The 21,778-nt window shown below is 40.8% G+C and overlaps 1 protein-coding gene across 1 annotated transcript in view; it reads left to right on the top strand.

The window, feature by feature from the left end:
• CARMIL1 (capping protein regulator and myosin 1 linker 1) overlaps positions 1 to 21,778 on the top strand; it is a 362,146-nt gene that overhangs the window by 271,240 nt on the left and 69,128 nt on the right. Inside the window, exon 28 of the mRNA XM_075316069.1 lies at positions 17,722 to 17,871. Within this exon, the coding sequence (XP_075172184.1) occupies positions 17,722 to 17,871 (150 nt within the window). The remainder of the gene's footprint in view (positions 1 to 17,721; positions 17,872 to 21,778) is intronic.

The raw sequence follows: 21,778 nt of genomic DNA, 5'->3' as shown, positions 1-21,778 counted from the left end.
TGTGGGAAAACAGTTTCAAATTTATATTACTTGTTAGAAAAATTATCATTAAAGAGGTTGTTCACCTTTTTAGTGATTTTTTTTTTCTACTTTAAATGTATGTATAATTGCAGTTTAAACCATATTTTACAATTGGGTTTCTTTAAAGAAAAAAAATAGCCTCTGTGTTGCACTGCCTATTGCTGCCTGTAAAAAGAGTTCACCGAGATTACCGTATTTTTCGGACTATAAGGCCGTGTGCGCACTAGAAAATGGAATTTTCTTAAGAAAATTCTGCAGGCTCTTAAAGATTTCCGCACCTGTTGGAAAAAAACGCAAAAAACCCACACCGAAATCCGCATGCGGTATGTTGCATATTGGTGCGGAATTGCCGCAGGTTGTTCCCTGCGGGATTTCACAGTTCTCCCCGCTACTGCTGTCCATGGTGCTGAAGTCTCCGGGTCGTGCTTTTGTCCTGTGCGGCTGCCTCCGGCGCTCTGCTGTTTGCGGGTCAGCTGTGCACTGCGAATGCATGAGCCCCCCTGGAAGCAGGAGAGCAGTGTCCGGAGGCAGCCTCGCAGGAGAAGGTGAGTATAAGATCAGCGGTGACTTCAGTCAGCTGATGTGCAGTGACCGCTGGAGTCCTCCACCTGGAGTCCTTCACCTGTCACTGCAAAGCACATCAGTGAAGTCACCGCTGATCCCAGCGGCTCACTTCACTTGCATCCTGACCCTCATAGTGAGCAATCATGGTCTATGGCGCTCACTGTGAGTGCCAGGTGTAGCAGAGCTGGAAGCGTCGTGGGACATCTTGTAGATTACGTCGGACCTGGAGGGCTGTTATTAGGGGGTTAATAAAGTGATGAAAGAGGGGGGCTTTTTTGTCTCATTTCAAATAAAGGATTTTTGGGATGTTTGTGCTTATTTACTTTCACTTACAGTTTAGTGATGAGGGGGTGTCATATAGACACCTGCCATCACTAAACTAGGACTTAATGGAAGAAGCCCATAGCTGCCACTAACTCCTTCATTACCCCGATTGCCACCGCATCACAGCAACGGGAAGAGCCAGGAAAAGTCCGGGATGTCGTATCTAATGGATGCCGCAATTCCGGGCGGCTGGCTGATATTTTTAGGCTGGGGGGCTCCCCATAACGTGGGGCTCCCCAGGCTGAGAATACCAACCCCCAGCCTGTGAGGCTTTATCCTGGCTGGTTATCAAAATTGGGGGGGACTGCACGCTGTTTTTTTTTTAATAATTTATTTATTTTACTGTACGTTATAGACCCACCCACCGGCGGCTGTGATTGGTTGCACTGAGAAAGCCACATCACAGCCATCGGTGAGCAGGGAAGGAGTGAATACGAGATGGAATAATGAGCCGACTCTTGAAGATGAAAGAGCCGCCACGGGAGCAGACAGCCCTCCCGGTCATCGGTGAGTATGAAGAGCTTGCTCCTACCCCTTAGGGCCAGATTTTGTTCCCCATAAACTTTATATGGGTAGCGGCATCTGGCTAGATACCGGGGATCAATCCTCCACCGGCTCAGAGTCAGCGGTGATTGATCTGCCAGCCCTCGAAACTGCAGGTACCTGCGGAAAAGAAGTGACATGCAATTGTTTTTGCTGTGGGAATCCCACTATGCTCACCGCTCTCTACACCGATCAGCTGACCGACACAGACAGGAGGAGATTGCGATGCTGCAGGGAAGTGACCAGTGAGTATACCGTAATATTCACTGCACCCCGCGCTGATGATGGTGCGCGGGGAGCAGTGAATACAGCCGCACATGATCACTTCAGGCTGTAGTTGCCAGGGGTGATCATGCGGACCGGCTGTTAATTATGCGCGCATTCCCCGCCCATCATCCCGCCCACCTGTCAGCGCCGGCTTCAGCGCTGAGGGATGATGGGTGGGAGGACGGGAGTGCATATGTAATGAGCGGGCCCATGTGGTTACGGCAGGCTGCTACAGCCTGATCGTGCCCCCAATGATCTGCTCCACCGCAGCACCCTCATTCCCTGCAGCCACATTCAGACTATAAGACGCACCCCCCACTTTCCCCCTACATTTGGGGGGAAAAAAAGTGCGTCTTATAGTCCGAAAAATACGGTATCTGTGAGCTCTGATGGTCTAAAAGCTGAAATACAAATTCCCTGTCTTTTTCTGAGCTCCTCTCCTTCTTGAATGGTTGTTTTATTAACACAGACCACATCAAAAACTTAAGAGCCTGTGAAATCCTAATGGTTTACAATGAAAGTCATTTGTAGAGTTTTTTTTTTTGTGGTATTTGTGAATAAAATTTTACAGAATTATTCCCAGTGCCAGATGCACTATTTTGCCTAGGAGAGGCTCATGGAGATTGGCACCTATTGAAAGCTAGTGATTTATATACAGTCATGGCCAAAAGTCTTTGCACCCTATTGGAACAACACAAAAAAACCTCGGAAAAAATACAAATTGGATATGATTTCACAGAAAACTCCAAAAAATTGGCCGGACAAAATTGCTGGCACCCTCAACTTACTTATTCAAAATGTTGTTCAAAAGTTCAATCACTAGCTTCCTATAACCATCAGCAAGCTTCTTAAGTCTCTCAACTGGAATTTTGGACCACTCTTCTTTCATAAACTACTCCAGGCCTCTCATATGTGAAGGGATTTTATTAAGATTGGATCCTGTGGTTTAGCACGGCTTGAAACCCGATTTCTTCTTCATTGGATATCACAGGTGTTCAAAGGGATTTAGATCCGGACTCATTGATGCCACTTCAAAACTCTACAGCACTTTGTTTCCATCCATTTCTGGGTGCTTCTTGAAGAATGTTTGGGGTCATTGTCCTGCTGGAAGACCCATGACCTAGGACACAAACCCAACTTTCTGACACTGGGCACTACATTGCAGCCCAAAATCCTGGATTAATCTTCAGATTTCATGATGCCTTGTACACAGTCAATGCACCCTGTTCCAGAGGCCGCAAAAACAAACCAAAAACATCCACCATATTTGACTGTAGGTACTGTGTTTTTTTTTGGTTTTTTTTTTCTTGGTAGGCCTCATTACATTTTTGGTAAACACTAGAATGATGTGCTTTACCAAAAAGCTCTATCGTGGTCTCATCTGTCTACAAAACGCTTTCCCGGAAAGATTTTGGCTTATGTACATTTTGGCAAACTACAGTCTAGCTTTTTAATGTCTCTGTGTCAGCAGGGGGGTCCTAGTGGGTCTCCTGCCATAGGGTTGTAAACTTCTTAATTATGTTGAGCACTGTGGACAAAGGAACATTAAGATCTTTGGGGATTGAAATTGTTGATATTTTTCAACAATTTTGGTTCTCAAGACCTCTGATAGTTCTTCTCTTTTTCGTTCTCCATGCTTAGTGTGGCATGCACAGATACACAATGCAAAGATGGAGCCAACTTTTCTACCTTTCAGCTGGTGTCAGATGTGATTTTCATAGTACCCACACCTGTTACTTGCCACAGATGAGTTTGAGCGCACATCACATGCTTGAAACAAAGTTGTTTACCCACAATTTTGAAAAGGTACCTTCAATTTTGTCCACTCCATCTTTGGGGTTTTGTGTAAAATTGATCAATACACAAAGAAATAAACATATGTATAACAAAACATGTATAATTGCAATAATTTTCTGTGATAAACACTTCATTTTCTGGAACAATTTTCAAGGGTTCCAAGTCTTTCGTTAACAACTGTATGTAGATGAATATACATAGATAATAAAGCACAATAACTGGAATTCCAAATAATGTCATTTAAAAATATGGTCTAAAGCAAATGACTAAAATTTAACTTTTAATATATAGTAGATAAAAGTTTAACATCCCTTAGGACACATAAATACACCACAAAGCTCCTGGGATGACAAAAGGTTTTCTTGCTTTATTAAACAAAGACAGAATAACCTAGGATGGTGTCTTGGTACACAATTGTACAAGCCCCAGGAAACCACTAGACATTAAATACATTTCAATATTCCCTCAAGAAAAAAAAAACATAGCAAACCCGTAAACCAAAAAGTGTTAATTCCGTCCCCGGGATCGAGGAAGGTCATCCAGTATAAAAAAAAGAGAAGAAAAAACGCAATATACTTAAATAATAAATTTCACAGTGACAGTGGTCAATATAGCGGTAACTCCGATCATACGATCATATCTAAGTATAGAATTCCTTTTTTTTTTTTTTTTTTTCTCAAAATAAATTGCGTGGTCTCACCAAATCCATTGGAGCCAAGGTACATGGATAATCTCCTTTAGACAGGGTCCTCAGACTTCCATCATTAGACTGATTCTAGTCTGAACCACATAATTGATAGACATGTTCATGATCTGCAAATGATGACAAAATGAAAACATTTTCAAAATATTTTAATTTATTCAGTATGGAGTATGAGTGCTACATGAAGAAATCCCTGCACTTAACTGCTTAGCTGTTATCTATGAGGTTAATAGTTGTTCTGCCATGCTAAATGCACTTGGGCATGAAAATTATCAAGATCCTCTGTTGCCAGACCCTTTTGAAATTGCTGTCCCAAATGTGGTCTATGGGAGAAAAGTCCGGAGACGCTGCAGGCCATGGTAGCATGTTTACATCATCCATGTTGATCACATGTTAGTCACATGTAACATGTGGCATGGACTTATTGTGTTAAATAAAGGCTTTGTTTGACGCTGTGTTAAAATAGCCATACCATTAGATCCACCTCCAAATCAATATAATGCTAAGCTGTGATTGTACCTGGGATGAAAACGAGAGGGTTCCAGCTACTGTACAATATGCCACACTATACCATATTTTTGGGAGAAGGACCAGTATGACAATCACTCATGAAGGCCTCTTCATGGCATTGAGCGTGTGGTCTACAGACCAATCTCCAGCTATAATTGCTTTCAAGACAAAAGTGAAACTCCTCACTGTAAAGGATAAACCTCTGTTCCATTCTCCATTGCTATCTTACACTGCTCCATGATAGCTAGCGCTTGAGTGGAGGCGTGATGGAACACCTGTAGATGTACAGTCATAGGTGAAAATAGGGGCACCCTTGAAATTGTTCCAGAAAATGAAGTCTTTCTCAAAGAAAATTGTTGCAATTGCACATGATTTGTTATACACCTTATTATTTCCTTTGTGTATATTAGAGCAAAAAAAGGAAAATTGGACATAATTTCACACAACTCTAAAAATGGATCAGACAAAATTGTTGACACCTTTCCAAAGTTGTGGGTAAACAACTTTGTTTCAAGCATGCGATGCTCATTCAAATTCACCAATGGCTTGTAACAGGTGTGGGCAATGTCATACAAATTCCTTCTGAAGCTTTGTGTAGATACTCTAACACCTTAAGCTTGGTATGTGAAGCCCAATTTCCCTTGTAGTTCAGAATGACTCAATTGTGGAACTGGTGGTATGAACATTTCTCCAAAGTGTCCTAGGAGTTGTGTTCAGCACGACAACATTAGACAGCAAGTTGTTTGTGCTACTGTGAACAGTATATGTAGCCTAAAGGTGCAATAATTACCTAAATCATCTCCAGAATTGTCCCCACTGTGGACATCTGAGATATCTTGGGACCGCAATTGCTAAGGGAGCTGCCAGCAGCAGACCAAGTGCATTCATTGACAAAACATTCCTCAGACAAACATTAATAACCTCATTGATGGCATAAAAGATGTGCATTTCTGTGCATGGTGCCGATACTCAATACTGAATACATTTGAGATGCTTTGAAGACTATTGTTTCATTATTTGCATATCAGTAACATGTCTGTTGATCCTGTGATTTCCAGAATTCCACGACTTTTCCTTCTTGGTGTTAAACTTTCACAGTTGAGAAGTGAATACTTATTAAACACACATAGTGCTGTTACGTGAGGATAAAGGAAAGAGGCTGGCAGGCAAGGAATTCAAAACTAAACCCGACTTAAAGGGACTCTGTCACCAGTTCTTTGCTACCTGATCTTAGAGCAGCGTAAAGTAGGAAATAAGACCCTGATTTCAACAATGCATCACTTAGATTACTGGGTGCAGCAGTTGTGGCACAGTCTGAGTTCATTTGTATCATGTAGCAGAGCTCAGAAAGCTAACCCCGCCCACACTACAGCTTTGTATGTTTGTCTATTGACAGTGAGCTACTTATCAGACGAGGGAGCATTGGTGAGACAACTGCTCATGAACCCTGTAGCCCAGGCAGTGATAATTTCCTGGTGATAAAACCTTCATTATGTGGAAACAGTACAATGCCCAATAAGTGACACTGAATTCAGTAGTCTAACCTCTACATCATGCAGTCCTCAGATTATATAGCAAAAAGCTGCAGACAGATTCCCTTTTAAATTGTTGCCTACTTATTCTGGGCAGTAAAAGGTCATTTATAAAATAATTGTTACAAAAACAATTTTTGTAATTTATCTACATTAAATATTAATTCTAAAGTACTTAAGCAATTTCTATCCTTTCTGCAAAGGACTGCAAATTCTCTTCTTTGGTCTTTAAGCAGGAGAAAACAGATTCTATATCTTTATATGTACTGTAGATCCTATGTATCCGATGTATCCTATATCATGTCCTGGTACCATGTTTCCCAGCTATCTTAGGTCTCTCCCTCACCACTTAGCTGGTATTACTCACTGTGAGGCGGCAATCTTTCCCACAATTTTCATTGTACCTGATTGGTCATTTAATCCAGGCATAGGTGTAAAACATTGTGGTGGGGAAGACTATCAGTGTCTACTAGGTGGGTTGGAGACTTACAGTAATGGGACCTCTCCAAACAATCTGTTTTACTTTTTTGTAGCTGTAAAGTGGCATGGGGTGGTAGCCATGGGTGAGGTCAGCATTTTTTTGCACTCCAGCAGGTGATATGAAAGACACTCATGGCTGAGTGTGTGGATTTGTGTTAGGAGACGACAGGCTTTTGCAGGCCTCATGATGCCGATGGCATCACTGGCCAACACCAAATGTCATTGAAAGATACACCACCAGTTCTTTACAAACTTTATTTTACTGCATAACCTTTTGAAGCCAACTATATACAGCAGATAGTGAGTACACAACCTTTACATTTCTTCATCTATACAGACCATCTCCAACTACAGTTTCATTGCATCTTCAACCTCACTTGTTCCTGCCTCCATTAACTTCTCTTGTTTCACCACCACCCAGCTTTGTACAACACTTCAGTCCATGAAAGTCCTTTCCTCTTCCCGCGGTTCCACATCTTATTCTCCTCTTAAATGGAATGCCAATATGGCTGGTTCAAGCTTTCTGACACTTGGGGAACCCCCACACTCGTTCTCGCGTTCTGTTCCTTTCTGGCCCTTTGCCTTTGAGAGTTATAAACTCTGGGCCATTCTGCTAGGTGTCCTCTCTTTGGACTTGTCTCCTCTTGACCACTCTGTCCTTCAGTCATGTCTTTCTCTCTCCTCAGGAAATCTCTTCCCTCTATCTCAGTCTCTCCACTCAGGATCTCGCTATCACCATCTTGATCTCCTCTCACTCCAGTGACAACCACGTCATTCGGTCTCATCTACTTACCGTACTTTACCTAAGGTCTGTCTCACTAACGGGCCTGACCCAATCTGCCATACTGACCGGAAACTGTCACTGTCCCTGATCTCAAGCCTCTCCCACTTTGGGCTAGTCACAACACCACGCATTAACTATTTTTTGCCTTACTGTCATCAAAACACAATAAAACGTGACTAACGTGTGTCAAATTTCACATTACACTTTACCAACACATCACGTTATACATTACAATAATATTGGTGTCTTCAAGGGGTAACATGGGCAATATGTCATCTTACATTGAGACTGAAAAAAGTATAGAACTTTCACTCCTTTAAGGGGGCAGAAACTGCCAAAATAATTCTCATTTAATGTTACAGCTAAATAACAAGGATTACATATTTACTTGTTTTTTTGCTTTTTGGTTTTTTTTTTAACAATTTATATCCGTTTATAAAAATGCTTATTCCCCTGAATAGCCCTTTAAATGGGTTGACTAGCTCAATGCACAAGACAATTCTTGCCTTCAAGCTCCTGAGATGTAAATCCGGTGATGATTAGGAATCATCAATTAAAACCTAAAATGAGTTTATGATGAGCAATGTATTCATTAATATTAATTTATTCATTTGTTTCAAGTGTTCGTAGATTTCAGTTTTTGCAGATGTATATTATGCTTTAAAACATTCGCCATGTGATCTCGTATTTTGTAGATCAGTGCGGTATGCCATTTAGTTATATATGATAAAGGAGTTTTTGTGCATTCCTTATGGCACTTTCAGCTTTGTGACTCATTCAGAGGTCTCACCCTTACTAGAACATTGTCTAGAGGATGATATCATCAGTTAAAGCATTGACAATGGATCTAAAATAGGGGGAATAAGGTTTTGTCACTCTTGAGCAAGTCATTTACAGATCCTGATGCTTTTAGACAGAGGTTCCAGTGGGAAAAGCCGCTCAGCTCTTGGTGCTTTTGTCTCAGACATAATATATGATCTCAGAAAAATAGCCTTCCTCTCAGCTGCCTCTACAGTCTGTAGTATTGACATACAACAGTGCATTTATGCAGCCTTTTACCAAGCTACCTTTCTTTAATTTGTTTGCAAGGACACATGATAGACTGCAGCAATCAAACTCCATCTAAGAAAAGTACTCACATCGACAGATAAAACTGCCTTTTTACTACATCAAGGTACCTGGTTTGAAAATATAAAAGAAAGAAAGTTCATATACAAAACAGCTAAAAAATGCTTAATGTAAAAAAATATTAAAGGGGTTTTCCAGTTGAAAGACATTATAAATTATTCCCAGGATAAGTTCTAACTTTGTAGGTAGACTTTTTTTTATTTTTCTTTTTATGTACTGTATACAGTGGTGTAACTAGAGTCTGGTGGGCCCTAGTGCAAAATTTGGACCTAGACACCTCCTGCATGTTGGTCAGATGTATGGGCCCTTATAGCGTTCTAGATCCTGTAAAGACATATATGTTGCACTCTCCCCTTCATTATGTAGTAAATGTTCCCTAACCAGGCATACATGTCCCCCAACTTGTGCCCGTCTGAGTATATGTCACCCATCCTGATATAGATATAAATATTATATAATATAATATAGATAGATATGGAGATTATATTTATAAATATAATAAATAAATATATATATAATATATTCTCTCTCTGTCTCTCTCTCTCTCATTTTTATATATATTCTTTATATATAATACGAGAGAGATATTTTTTTTATATATACGTGAGAGAGAGATTTTATTTATATATATATATATATATATATATATATATATATATATATATATATATATATATATATATATATATATATATATATATATATATATATATATATATATATATATATAATAATCTCTATCTCCCCATATTGGTATGACATATCATCATATGTCCTGCCTCTAATGCATAAGAAAAAACAAAAAAAAAAATTTCTACTGATTAACTTCTGCCACGAACCACAGGTGTCCTCTTTGTAGCTGGTGTGGAGGCCTAGAGCTGCCTACTTGGGCTATATGTATGTCCGAGGACGCATATTCAGCTGATTACAGCACAGAGACCCGTCTGGTCCTTCCATCGCAATACATGCTATCGGCCGTTGGCAGCTGATATCTGTATTCCTGGCATTGGCGTTGCATGGCAGTGACTTCATGCATCACCCATAGCAGGCACGCCAACATGTGCTGTCAGCTAAAGGAGAGGACACCGTTCATCATGACAACAGACAAAGGTGAGTAGAATGTTTGAGGTTTCTTTTTTTTTTTTTTTTTTTTTTGCATTTGAGGCAGGGTGAGGACATATAATACCATGATGGCGGACATGTATAAGGGACTCTAGTTGAGTGGACAAATATACCAGGAAGGGAACCAGGGTGGGGACATGTATGGCAGGAAGGGGTCCAGGAGGGAAGACATATACACAAGGCATGGGGACGTTACTACATAATGAAGGGGGTGGGATTCGTATGTCTTTATAGGATCCAGAATACTACAAGGGCCCATACATGTGATGAACATGAGGTGGATGGGCAGGTCCAAATTTTTCATTGTGGACTCTAGTTACTCTACTGCTATTAATCTTTGTTAAAGATTTTTTTCTAATGCTCAGGTGATTCATATTATACAGATTTGTGCTATGATTAGCAGACCAATCTTTTCCATATGAAAATACCATTATAGGAAGACTTGCCTGCAGAAAGTCTAATTAAATATCATGGCAGGTTTGTACAAGTGTTTTCTCACGTGGTTCCAGCAAATTAAAGCAGAACATTCATTAGAGCAGAACATGCATTAGACTATTTTTAGTATTCAGTCATGGTTTTTAATTATTTCTTGCAGGTTTTTGAGATTAAAATGAGGAAACAACTAAACCAAATTGTAATTGTGGGATTTATATAATGAGAAATATAAATTTGATACAGTAAAAGAAATGTGTGCCCTAACTACACCAAAGTGGCAACTGATTTCACAGCAAGACTTCTGCTATTGGTGCACTTGTGGTAAAGTCTTTTATATGATGTAAAGCTTTAGTTGCAGGACAACAGTATTTTATTGCAATATTTCAAATACAGTGCAAGGATTGAATGCGTTCACCAAAATAAATTTCTTTCCTCACCCATAAACCACCACCCCCCCAAAATAATAATCTGGTGTAATCTCATTGATCATCATTATTCGGGAACTTCGGGTCTGGCAACTCAGGTAATTAAAAAAATAAAAAAAAATAAAGGAAAAATAAAGAAAAAAGGGGAAAGCAGGCGTGTTACACTTACCGAGTCTCTCGCGCGGCAGCACACTGCTTCTGGGCCACTCGCACTACTTCTGGGGCCGCTTAGACCTTATGCGTATGTACTGCTTCCCCTGCCCACTGGCAGTCCTTGTGTCTCTGGTTGCAGTCAGAAGCGTCCCCATCCTGTGTGACAGCGTGTCTGACTGCTTTCAATCAGAGACGCTGTCTGTGTGTGTCTATATTGCTGTAAAAATAAATAAAATTGGCGTAGGGTCCCCGCCGCTATTTTACTACGCAGTACAGATAAAGCATATGACTCCAGGCTTCAGCCCCCAGCTGTGCACTTATCTTGGCTGTGCGGCAAAATAAGAGGAACCGCATGAGACTTTTTTTTTTTTTTTTTAATTATTTAAATGCAAAAAAAACAAAGCATGCATTCCCGCCCGCCCCTCCTTTCCCCCAGTTTTGATGCCTAGCCACGATAAAACCAACAGCTTGGGTCTGCTATCCTCTGGCTGGGGAGATCCATGCCTATTGGGCTCCCCCAGCCTAAAAACAGCAGCCTGCAGCCATCCAGGATAGTTGCACTTATTAGATGTGACAATCCCGGAACTTTACCCAGCTCATCCCGATTGCCCTTGTGCGGTGGCAATCGGGGTATTAATGGGTTCTATGAGAACACCCCCCCACCCAATACTAATCTTTAAGTGAAAAGAAATAAAGGATTTTTTTGGTGTTTGTGTTTTTTTCAAATAAAATACAAAAATCCCACCCTCTTTAAACCCTTTATTCAGCGCCAAAACACCCAAGTCAGATGTAGTCCACACAAGGTCCCACAACAATTCCGGCTTTGCTACATTACTGAAGCCACAGCGTGCAGGCATAGAACATGGACGCCCGCTGACAGCCTCAGGCAGAGATTGAGCTACAGCGCTGAGCGGTGATGTTACTCAGGTTATTTGTGGTCACAGCTGAAGGTTCCCACTGGTCCTCCATCTGTGATCGCAGGTAACCTGACATCAGCTGTCCCCATTGAACTGAGGGATCTCCCCTCAGAGGTGAGGTTACTGATTTCACATACATGCATCTCTTGACAGAAACCCATGTTTTTTTTGCATAGAGATGCAGATTTGGTACTGTAATTTCTACACCATATTCCTGCACCCAATCTACACCACCTGGCTGAAAAAAAATGCATCAAAACACTACACTAATCAAAACATGGTCTACAAAGTCTCACTCCATTGCAGTGGCCCATAGGCAGAAGATCACTGTGTATGCCAAAAGCTAAGCTAAAAGAAAAGGTTTTGGTACTGTTAGCCAGTTGATAAAAGATTGATTGCTCTCAGTGAGAGGGAAAAAAAATATGTTGTAGTTCTGATACCTTTTAATGGCTAACAAAAATAAAACTAATGATGTTACAAAGCAAGCTTTTGAGACTTCTTAGGTCTTTTCATCACAAATATACACACATATAAACACAAATGTAATAATGTAATATAAAATCATATTTGTGTTTCTTCAGATACTCTGTTGTGCCATGCCTGATGAAGAGACCTGAGAAGTATTGAAAGCTTGCTTTGTAACATTATATATTTTTATTTTTGTTAGCCATTAGGCTATGTGCACACGCTGCGTTTTTTTGACGCTGCGTTTTTGTGCGTTTTTGGCCGCTAAAAACGCACAAAAACGCACCTGCGTCGAAAAAACGCGGCAAAAAACGCACGCGTTTTGCCGCGATTTGGTGCATTTTTTTGCTGCGTTTTGCTGCGTTTTTGCTCACTGCGTTTATCAGTGAACAAAAAAAAAAGGTCTGATGTCATTTCCTTCTTCAATGTGTTCTTCATTCTCCACTAGTGTATGCAGAAGAGCAGACAGCTGCAGAACTACAAGGCTCAGCATCCTCGATCCAATAGTGTATGCAGGACAGCAGACAGCAGCTGTCGAACTACAAGGCTCAGCATCCTCCATCCAATAGTGTATGCAGGAGAGCAGACAGCAGCTGTCGAACTACAAGGCTCAGCATCCTCCTTCCAGGACTGTATGCAGGATTTCTTTGCCCCCCCAAAAAAAAAAAATGACGTGGGCTTCGCCATATTTTTGTATGCTAGCCGGGTACAGCAGGCAGGTACGGGCTGCCCCCAACCCCCAGCTGCCTATTTGTACCCGGCTGGGAACCAAAAATATAGGGAAGCCCTCTTTTTTTAAATTATTTCATGAATTTCATGAAATAATTTAAAAAAAAAAATGACGTGAGCTTCGCCCCATTTTTGAGTCCAGCCGGGTACAACTAGGCAGCTGGGGATTGGAATCCACAGTGCAGGGTGCCCATGCTTTCTGGGCACCCCCGCTGTGAATTGCAGTCCCGCAGCCACCCCAGAAAATGGCGCTTTCATAGAAGCGCCATCTTCTGGCGCTGTATCCAACTCTTCCGGCTGCCCTGATGCCGGGTGGCTAGCCAGGTAATAATGGAGTTAGGGCTAGCTGTATATTATCAGCTAGCCCTAAGCCCGAAATTCATGGTGTCACGCCAATATTAGACATGGCCACCATGAATTTCTAGTAAAGATAAAAAAAAAACACAACACAGAAAAATATTTTTATTAGAAATAAAACACAACACAATTAGTGACTCCATCTTTATTGAAATAAACCCCCCTCCGCAGTAATCCTGGGTCAGGGTCCCGCGCCGTCCAATCAGGATCCAATATCATCTGATCGGTTTGCTGGAAGGCAAAGCGATCAGATGATGTGTCAGGTTAAAGGATGTGAATCCCATCACACATCAGCTGATTGTATAAAAGCCGATTATACAATCAGCTGATGCATCAGTAGAAAAAAAAAAAAATAATACTCACTTATGTGCTGAATTACCGGCAGCTCCCGGAGCGATGGGGCGGGAGTCTGATCCTGTCCGATCGCTGCAGCAGCTGCCGGTAATCAGGGATGAAGTCTCCTGACGCATCCGCTGATACCGGCCGGGCGCCCGCGTCAGCCCGAGACTCGATCAGCTGATGCGTCAGGTGACTGCATCAGGTGATCCATCGCCAGGTCCTGCAAGCAAGGTCCTGCCCCGGGGAGACTGCACACAGCCGGAGCGGGAGCGGTGAGAGGAGCTGGGAGCGGGCATGGCACCGCGAGGCTGCAGACAGGTGAGTATAACTTTTTTTTTTTTTATTCTACTGTTAACTTTTGTTTTCGCAGCCGCTTCCACCTCCTGCCTGTACATGGCGCCGCACGGCAGCATACATGCACCGGACGGGAGATGGACGCGGCGGTGACGGTACCGGGAGGATTCACGCTTCTGTATATACTGACAGAAGGAATCCTCTTCCTGTACACGTCACTTTACTACCCACCTCCTGCGCTTATAGCTGCGTTTTTGGTCTTAGAAACGCACCAAAACGCAGCTATTTGCGTTTCTCATTGCGTCTTTCAACATCCCATTGAACTCAATGGATGAAAAGCGCAGTGAAAAACGCGGGAATAATTGACATGCTGCGTTTTTGTGGTCACCACAAAAACGCAGCTGAAAAAAAAACGCTGTGTGGGGACAGCAAAAATGAAAACTCATAGACTTTGCTGGGGAAGCAAAGTCATGCAGTTTTGAGGCCAAAAACGCACCCGAAAAACGCGCAAAAACGCCGAGAAAAACGCACCGTGTGCACATAGCCTTAAAAGGTTTCAGAACTACAAGATAATTTTCGTTTTTCTCACTGAGTTATCAATTGTTATTCAACTGGCTAACCCCCGCACCAACACTTTTTTTTTTTTTTTTAGCTGTGACTTCTGGCATGCACTGTGATCTTCTTCCTATGGGCCACTGCTGTGGCATGAGACTTTGTAGGCCACATTCTACCCTACAGAGCACCCCCCTCTGCGATCTCACAGTAGGCGCACTCAGGGTTGCCAACTTGGCTTTTTATTATTTCTGGACGATTTATCAACTAATCAGGGACATAAGTTTTCTGCGGACTCCTCCTCATAATAAATCAGTGAAACGTGTCTATTGCTTCAAAATAATCTACACCATGACTTAGGCATTTAGATGCTGAAACTATATATACTGCAGTATATGTTGCTTGGTGGCATATTATTTTTTATGAAAAAAAAAAAAAAAATATATATATATATATATATATATATATATATATATATATATATATATATATATATATATAATAATTTTTTTTTTATTATTTTTTTTTAAATTCCCTATTTTTATGGACTGTCCTGGAATTTCTGGTCACTTGGCAACACTGGCTGTTGGGTTATAGTGCTGATCTGACATGTAGTAGCATGTATTTCAGGCATGTAATGTGAACTTCTACCTATGAGCCACTACTTGTCCGATCAGCACTAGACTACAGTAACCGGTGCATCTGCTGTGAGTTCGCAGAGGCAAGCGCTCGGTAGGGTACTTAACGCTGAGACACATTAAAGATGCCAGCCACCTCTGCAGTGGATCTGTTCTTCAGCCTCTTGATAATCAAGGCTTTGGTTGCAGGGTGGATTTTTGGCATGTTGTCAGAGGTCAAGTTGCAGTTCAACTGAAGGTCTGGGGTGCTGGGTTTCTTTTTATACACATCCACTAATTAAACGAACATTTAGTGAGCACAGGTGAGGATGTAAACTAGGATTGGGTGCATTATATGACAAGGCGACAAAACTTCTGTCTTGCCAAAATCTGACCTTTCTGTGTTCATTAATTGATCAATATTTCAACTTTGCAGCAACTTTATTTTCATAATGTAAACCAAATTTGGAAGAGTTTTAGCTTTCAAAAGATTGATTTATTAAACCAATGGATGAATTTAAAGTCAGGTTGTAAGCTTTCATTTACATAACATGGATAAGCGACAGAATGTCTATCAGGGACTGTATTCAATATGCATGCTTCTGTCTGCATTCCGACCAGAAGGGCATCACTTCATTCAATGCACATATATTGAATGAGGCTGCACTAATCTAGTCAGATTCTGGCAGGGAGTATGTATATTGCGTACTCGTGGCCACTGTTCCCAGTGCTGATACTGGCGAATCCTCACAGTGAGGGCAATCTGAGGATTCACAAGTCTGCAGTCACATAGAATGACTGCAGAGTTATGGATTTATACCGGACAACCCCTTTAAGCATTAGAGCCAGCTGTCTGAGAGTGCAGGGGGCACGGTTCCAGCCAACGTTCACTATTCAGCGGTGATTGAACCCGTGTCAACACCACATCTATGGCTGAAAACCTGAGACGGCCAGGAAGAATAAAGTTCCATTCCTCCCAGCAGCAGAACTCTGAATGCAGCGTCCGCACAGCTTCAAAATACTATTAACCTGGAGATTAACCACATATCTGCAGGCTTAGCATTTTTCACATGACTGGTTTGGTTTCCTTTAAGTGCACGTCTTTCAAACTAGTCTAACTAATTAGAAACTAATTAATAATAAACTAGTCTAACTAATTATGTGGCACCGCAATATAAAAAGCTGATTTATGATTATGCCGACAGCTTTTCCTAAATATTGGGGTTGCTAGAAATCTGCATTATGTAAATGCAGCGCTATAGTTAGTTGACTGGAAAATCCTGCGGTCAGGTTCCTATAATAAAATGAAAGCTGTGACTATAACTGAAGATGTGCAGTCGTGGCTAAAATTTTGAGACTGACACAAATTTTGGTTTTCATTAAGTTTACTGTGTCAATGTTTTTAGCTTGTATAGTCAGATGTGTCTGGTTACTGAAGTACAAGAAGTTTTCAAACATATATTAAAGGGTGGTTCACTAGTTAGCATTACTGGCCACATCAAATTAACGTTGAGAAACAAGACTTCTCTCAAATACTTTGTGTTGGCAATAATGCCTGTAAGCGGTGCTATTGCGGTCCGCTCTCCCCATCGCGTGACCCCCGACCTCCGTGACCTCTGATGCCTGGTGGTCAACGATGTAAGCAGGTTGTCTTGTGACGGGCCGGAACTTCAGTGGAAATACTTTTGTGATTTGTTAATTTTCATGGCAAAAGACTGCAATTGTTTGTTTTGAACAGTGATCACAAGAATTGCAATCTAGAGTTACTGTAAATTGCCTTTATAAAACTGAACTGCAAACTTTGTGGAAAACAATTTATGGCAGTTACACATTTTGTCGATCACCGTGCACTGCACTTTTTCTGAAGCTTTTTGGAGTCTGTTCATGAATGGAGCAGGAGTCGCTGTTCTCGTACTGCGGGAAGGTCAAGTTGCTTATCTTCTGTCTCACTCTATAGAGCTTTAAAAGGAATCTATCGGCAGGATTTCACCCCCCAAACTATGTCATATAGCTCCTTCAAAGTCAAGTCAAGCAATACCGTCTAAGAAATCCACATCTGAATTGTAATGCCAGTGGGGCTGTAGATTTAAAGTCTCTGTCACTACAGCTCCATTTCTCTCCCAGTTCAGACTCCCTGCTTCTTCATTGACTGTCTCTGTGATGTGTCTGTCTGTAAATGCCGTGTCTGTCTCTATATGCCATTTCTGTCTCTATGCCGTGTGACTTCAGGCAATGGAGCCATGAGTAATGTGGCACTAGGCTGAGAATAGAGCTGGAGTGACAGACGTTATCTCTACAGCCTCATAATAAAGTCAAATGATGATTTATCAATAATGGAGAAACAGACTGGCGATATAAAGGTACTACTGAACTTGTCTTCAAAAGAACTACCTAAACATGCAGTCTTGGAGATAGATTTTTTTTTTTTTTAGTGCTTTAAATGTCCTCTGTCCTGAACTTCAGCTCTTAAAATTTGGTGCTCCGGTTATTTTTTTTATTATCTGATGCTTTAGGAAAACAAGTGGAATTAGAAATGATTGTGTGTTACATTTAATCTACTGATGCCTGTTATTTCTGACCTTTTGGGGCACATGCTACAGTATGATATGCTCAGCGTAATCAAGTATAATATGAATACCTCAATAGTTTAACTTTGCATCCAGGCCGATCATCTCACGAAGCGAGGGAAGCCACTTCCTCACCAAGAATCGATGGAGATCGAGACAGTAGAGGAGAGGCCAACCAAGCGTTCTGTTCCCACTATTGAAGAACTCTCCGAGATGGAGCGTTTGGAGGACTTGGATACATGCATGGTGAGTGATGGTGTTTTATCTCTCTTCATAAACATATATATATAGATAGATAGATAGATATACTAGATAGATATACTTATGTATGTATGTATGTGTGTGTGTATATATATATATATATATATATATATATATATATATATTATATAATATAGAGAGAGAGAGATATACAGATATGTATATATATATATATATATATATATATATATATATATATATATATATATATATTATTCATTTATAGAATACAGTTTGGGGTTTTTTTTTTAAAGAATAAATAAAACAGGTTCTCCTTGTGTAGAAATCCTTTGGACTTTTAGCTACTGTTATTTCTTTCTACCGACGGCAGCAAGAATTACCTTGTAATGTGATTTGGAAGTGAATATAGTAAATGAAAATTTGTTGATGTAAAATGCTGTACAGGGAGCTGATACCAGCAAATAAGTAAACTACAAGCTTTTATCATTTTGGGATGCATTACACTCCATTGTGATATCCTGAAAGTCAAAAAAGTGGATACACTCGCTGTGTACAAAAATACATTTTCTACAGGAACTTCACCTTGCCCCAAAGGCATCTATACTGTATGTAGGATATATTTGTTATATTATTTATGGTTACTACTCGAGCATTTTGATATTTGGGCTGCATTCCCACGCTGAGATTTTGTCGAGTTTTTGATATTGTAGATTTTCTGCAGGATTTTTACACTTAAGTAAATTAGGTCACTTGCATATTTTAATTGCATTTTTGAGTGCAACGTGCAGATGACATGAGTTTTTTAGTGTTTCTGCAGCAAAAATGCACTGAAAACACACTTTTTTTTTTTCCTGCTGATTTTCCACATCTAATGCAATTCTATGGGGAAAATCAGCATATAAAACTCAGTGTACTCGCAAGAAAAATTGACATGTTGCGGATTTGAAACCTGCACCGCGAGTCAGTTTGCGCTAAATTAAAAAAAAAAAAAGAAAAGCACAGTGGGCATGAGATTTTTTTTTAAAAATTCCATCCATTTTGCTAAAACTGTAATATGCTGCATTTTTCACACTGTCAAAAACTCAAGAAAACTTATTGGCACACGGCCTGAGGCTGTGCAATTGTTATGTTTACACTACAAAAATGCACCGAAAACGAATTTAATCCGCACCTGTCTGTATCAATACAGTTTTGTCAGTCAAATACCAGGATGTATCATAAACCAAGCAGCTTTATATAACAAAAGACATAAACTGCAGCAATGTGAAAAAAGAAATGCATTCAAAAACGGAATTCAGCAAATGCAAGTAACCTAATTGACATAAGTGCAGAAATGCTGCAGGGAAGCTCATTGTTGGAGCATAGCCCTAAAGGGCAATTAGGTAAACTACCATTAACAATATAGAAAAAGTTTGAACTCACCACTTAGTGTCGAACTGTTAGTAATTCCTTTGTGCTTCGTGGATCAAACCTCAGCTGCAGCCCAGCAGTATTGCATCAGTACGGTAAAAACATAGAAACGAAGATCGGGTATCCACTAAATAAAATCCAAAATATTCTTTATTGGAAATCCATTTAACACATGCTTACAGGCATGAACAAGTTCACCTCTTCCCCTCTTCCTCTTATGCGTTTCTGGCGTTCCCATATCGCCTTTAGTCACAGATTCCAAAAACTAAGAGGGGTATTTTATTTCAGAAATGTGTATGTAAAGTTACAGCAATACACTGCTATTTGATTGACAGGTGCAACAGGAAGTGAATATGTGGGTCGGGTCTTGTGATCTATTCCCGCCCCTGTATGCATGCCTAGCCTTCCTTACCCTGTCGCCATCATAGACATTAATTCTGGCGCCTACACACTATCATTTCAGAAAACTTTTCACTAAGATGGCATAATAGTCGGCGCTATGCGCAGGTGCCGGACTCCATCTCTGGCGACATCTTTTGTGGAAACTGTCTTCTTGCATCGGACCATCGTATGCATTATGCGAGGGAGGTGCATGCTCTAGTTGTGAGTACAGGCGGTCACAACAGAAGGAAGAAACCACCCCCAAAATCAGCTCACTGGCCTCCTCTGAAGCGTGGGGCTCGTGTTCTTCTTGGTTTGGTCTGTAGCGAGCTGATTTTGGGGGCAGCCTCCACTTCTGTTGTGATTGTGCAACGAGAGCAGGGGATGCGAGGGCGCATGCGCCGCCCTTGCGTAGTGCATACGACGAGCCAATGCACAGGCGCCGATTCCGACACCGTCTTAGTGAAGAGTTTTCTCCCAGGCAGGCAGACTGGAAGGAATAGATAGCAAAACTTAACCCAAGCATTCCCGCCCCTGTTGCCCCTGTCAATCAAATAGCAGTGCATTACTGGAACTTTATTTCAGAGATTGAATTTTTTATTTCAGAAATATCTGCAACAAAAGCTATGGTTACATTCAGCATCCTATTGCCAGTATAGCACTGGCTGTACTTTATATATGAAAAGCCTGCTGGTTGGTTCTCTTTAAGTGATAAATTCTGTTGCAGGTATTGATTTTGTTTTAAGATGTCTAATCAATAATTACGCACAAGTACAAATTGTGGCCTGCGAATTTGTGTCTTGTTAATGTTCAGCTTTATTTTTTTATGATTAGCAGTAATTTTCTGAAAATTGACATAAATGAAATTAAAAACTTACTTTTTGCAGTAAATCCTTAATCTCAGTCAGAAGCTTATCATCTAACCTGCTGGCAGTTAAAAGGTGGAAAACACTTTCCATTCACTTAATATACAGCACAAGGATTTTCTGTGCAGTTGACAACTTAATCCATTTAAAGTAAAAACAACTCTTTACTTGATCAACAGTCATTTAAAGGGGTTGGGTTTTTTTAGCCATTTATTTTAAAAAAATAAACTGAGGCATACACACCTTCCATGGCCTCACAAGCCTTCCTTCATAGGCCAGTTCGGTAGTCTGTGGCAGCTTGGAAAGAAAATTCTGCTCTAGTTGGCTACCGAGGTCCTTTTTGACTTTCATTTACAGGATGCAATGGATCCACAGGGGCCCTGGAAGTTGGGTATGCCTCAGGTCATTATTTCAAAACCATGAATGTAGAATTATAGACATTATCATGTACTACTAGCTATTGAACCTGTTATATGCCCGGGTGTCGATGATTTAGCATTGGGGCAGGACTTTGTGTGGGCCAAGAGTCAAACTGGCCAATCATTGACTTCCATTTTATTCATTATTGTACTCAAACCCGTTTTTTCTTGGCTTATACAGTATGTGGATCGGGCTCCATGATCCAGTTCAGATCAAGGCCGGGTCCCGAACTAAACTTTAAACTAAAGTCCGGCTGAACCTTGACTTCCATGGGTCCGCACATCTACACATGATGGCAGTTAAAGGCTCAGCACTTGTCTACTTCTCTGAGTGTTATGGTTCTACTGCAGCCGCTTATCCCTAGAGATAGTTAGACAGGTTCTGATATGAGCCTTTTACTGCCATCATCTGTACTTCAAATAAGTCCATTTTTATATAAATGCAGTTGAAGATAATCTAGTATAATTGGGAAATCTGGAGTCTGGAAGCCACTTGAATGCAATTTGCTTACAGAGAAAAAAAAAACCCTTTAAAGGGAATCTGTCAGCAGGTTTTCACTATGGAATCTAAAGACTGCATACTGTAGAGGTTAACACACTGATTTCATTATTGCGTCTCTTATCAAGGTCCCTGCTGTTGTTTACCTGCAATGTTTGTTTTTGCTTCAGTAGTTACTTTTGTATGGACTAGGTGAGCTACAGCAGCCTGTGAACTCTAGTTTGACACTCTCTCCCTTCTGTGATTAGCAGCTCTATAGACATTGTAAATTGAGAGCCTGGTGTGGGCAAGGAAAGCTTTCTCGGCTCTGCTGCATTGCTAAATCTAACAATTCTGTGACAGAACAGCTGCACTCA

Source organism: Anomaloglossus baeobatrachus, chromosome 6, assembly GCF_048569485.1.
Source record: "Anomaloglossus baeobatrachus isolate aAnoBae1 chromosome 6, aAnoBae1.hap1, whole genome shotgun sequence".
Classification (NCBI taxonomy): Eukaryota; Metazoa; Chordata; class Amphibia; order Anura; family Aromobatidae; genus Anomaloglossus; species Anomaloglossus baeobatrachus.
Note: the sequence above shows the minus strand (reverse complement) of the source record. Positions and strands in the feature narration are given on the sequence as shown.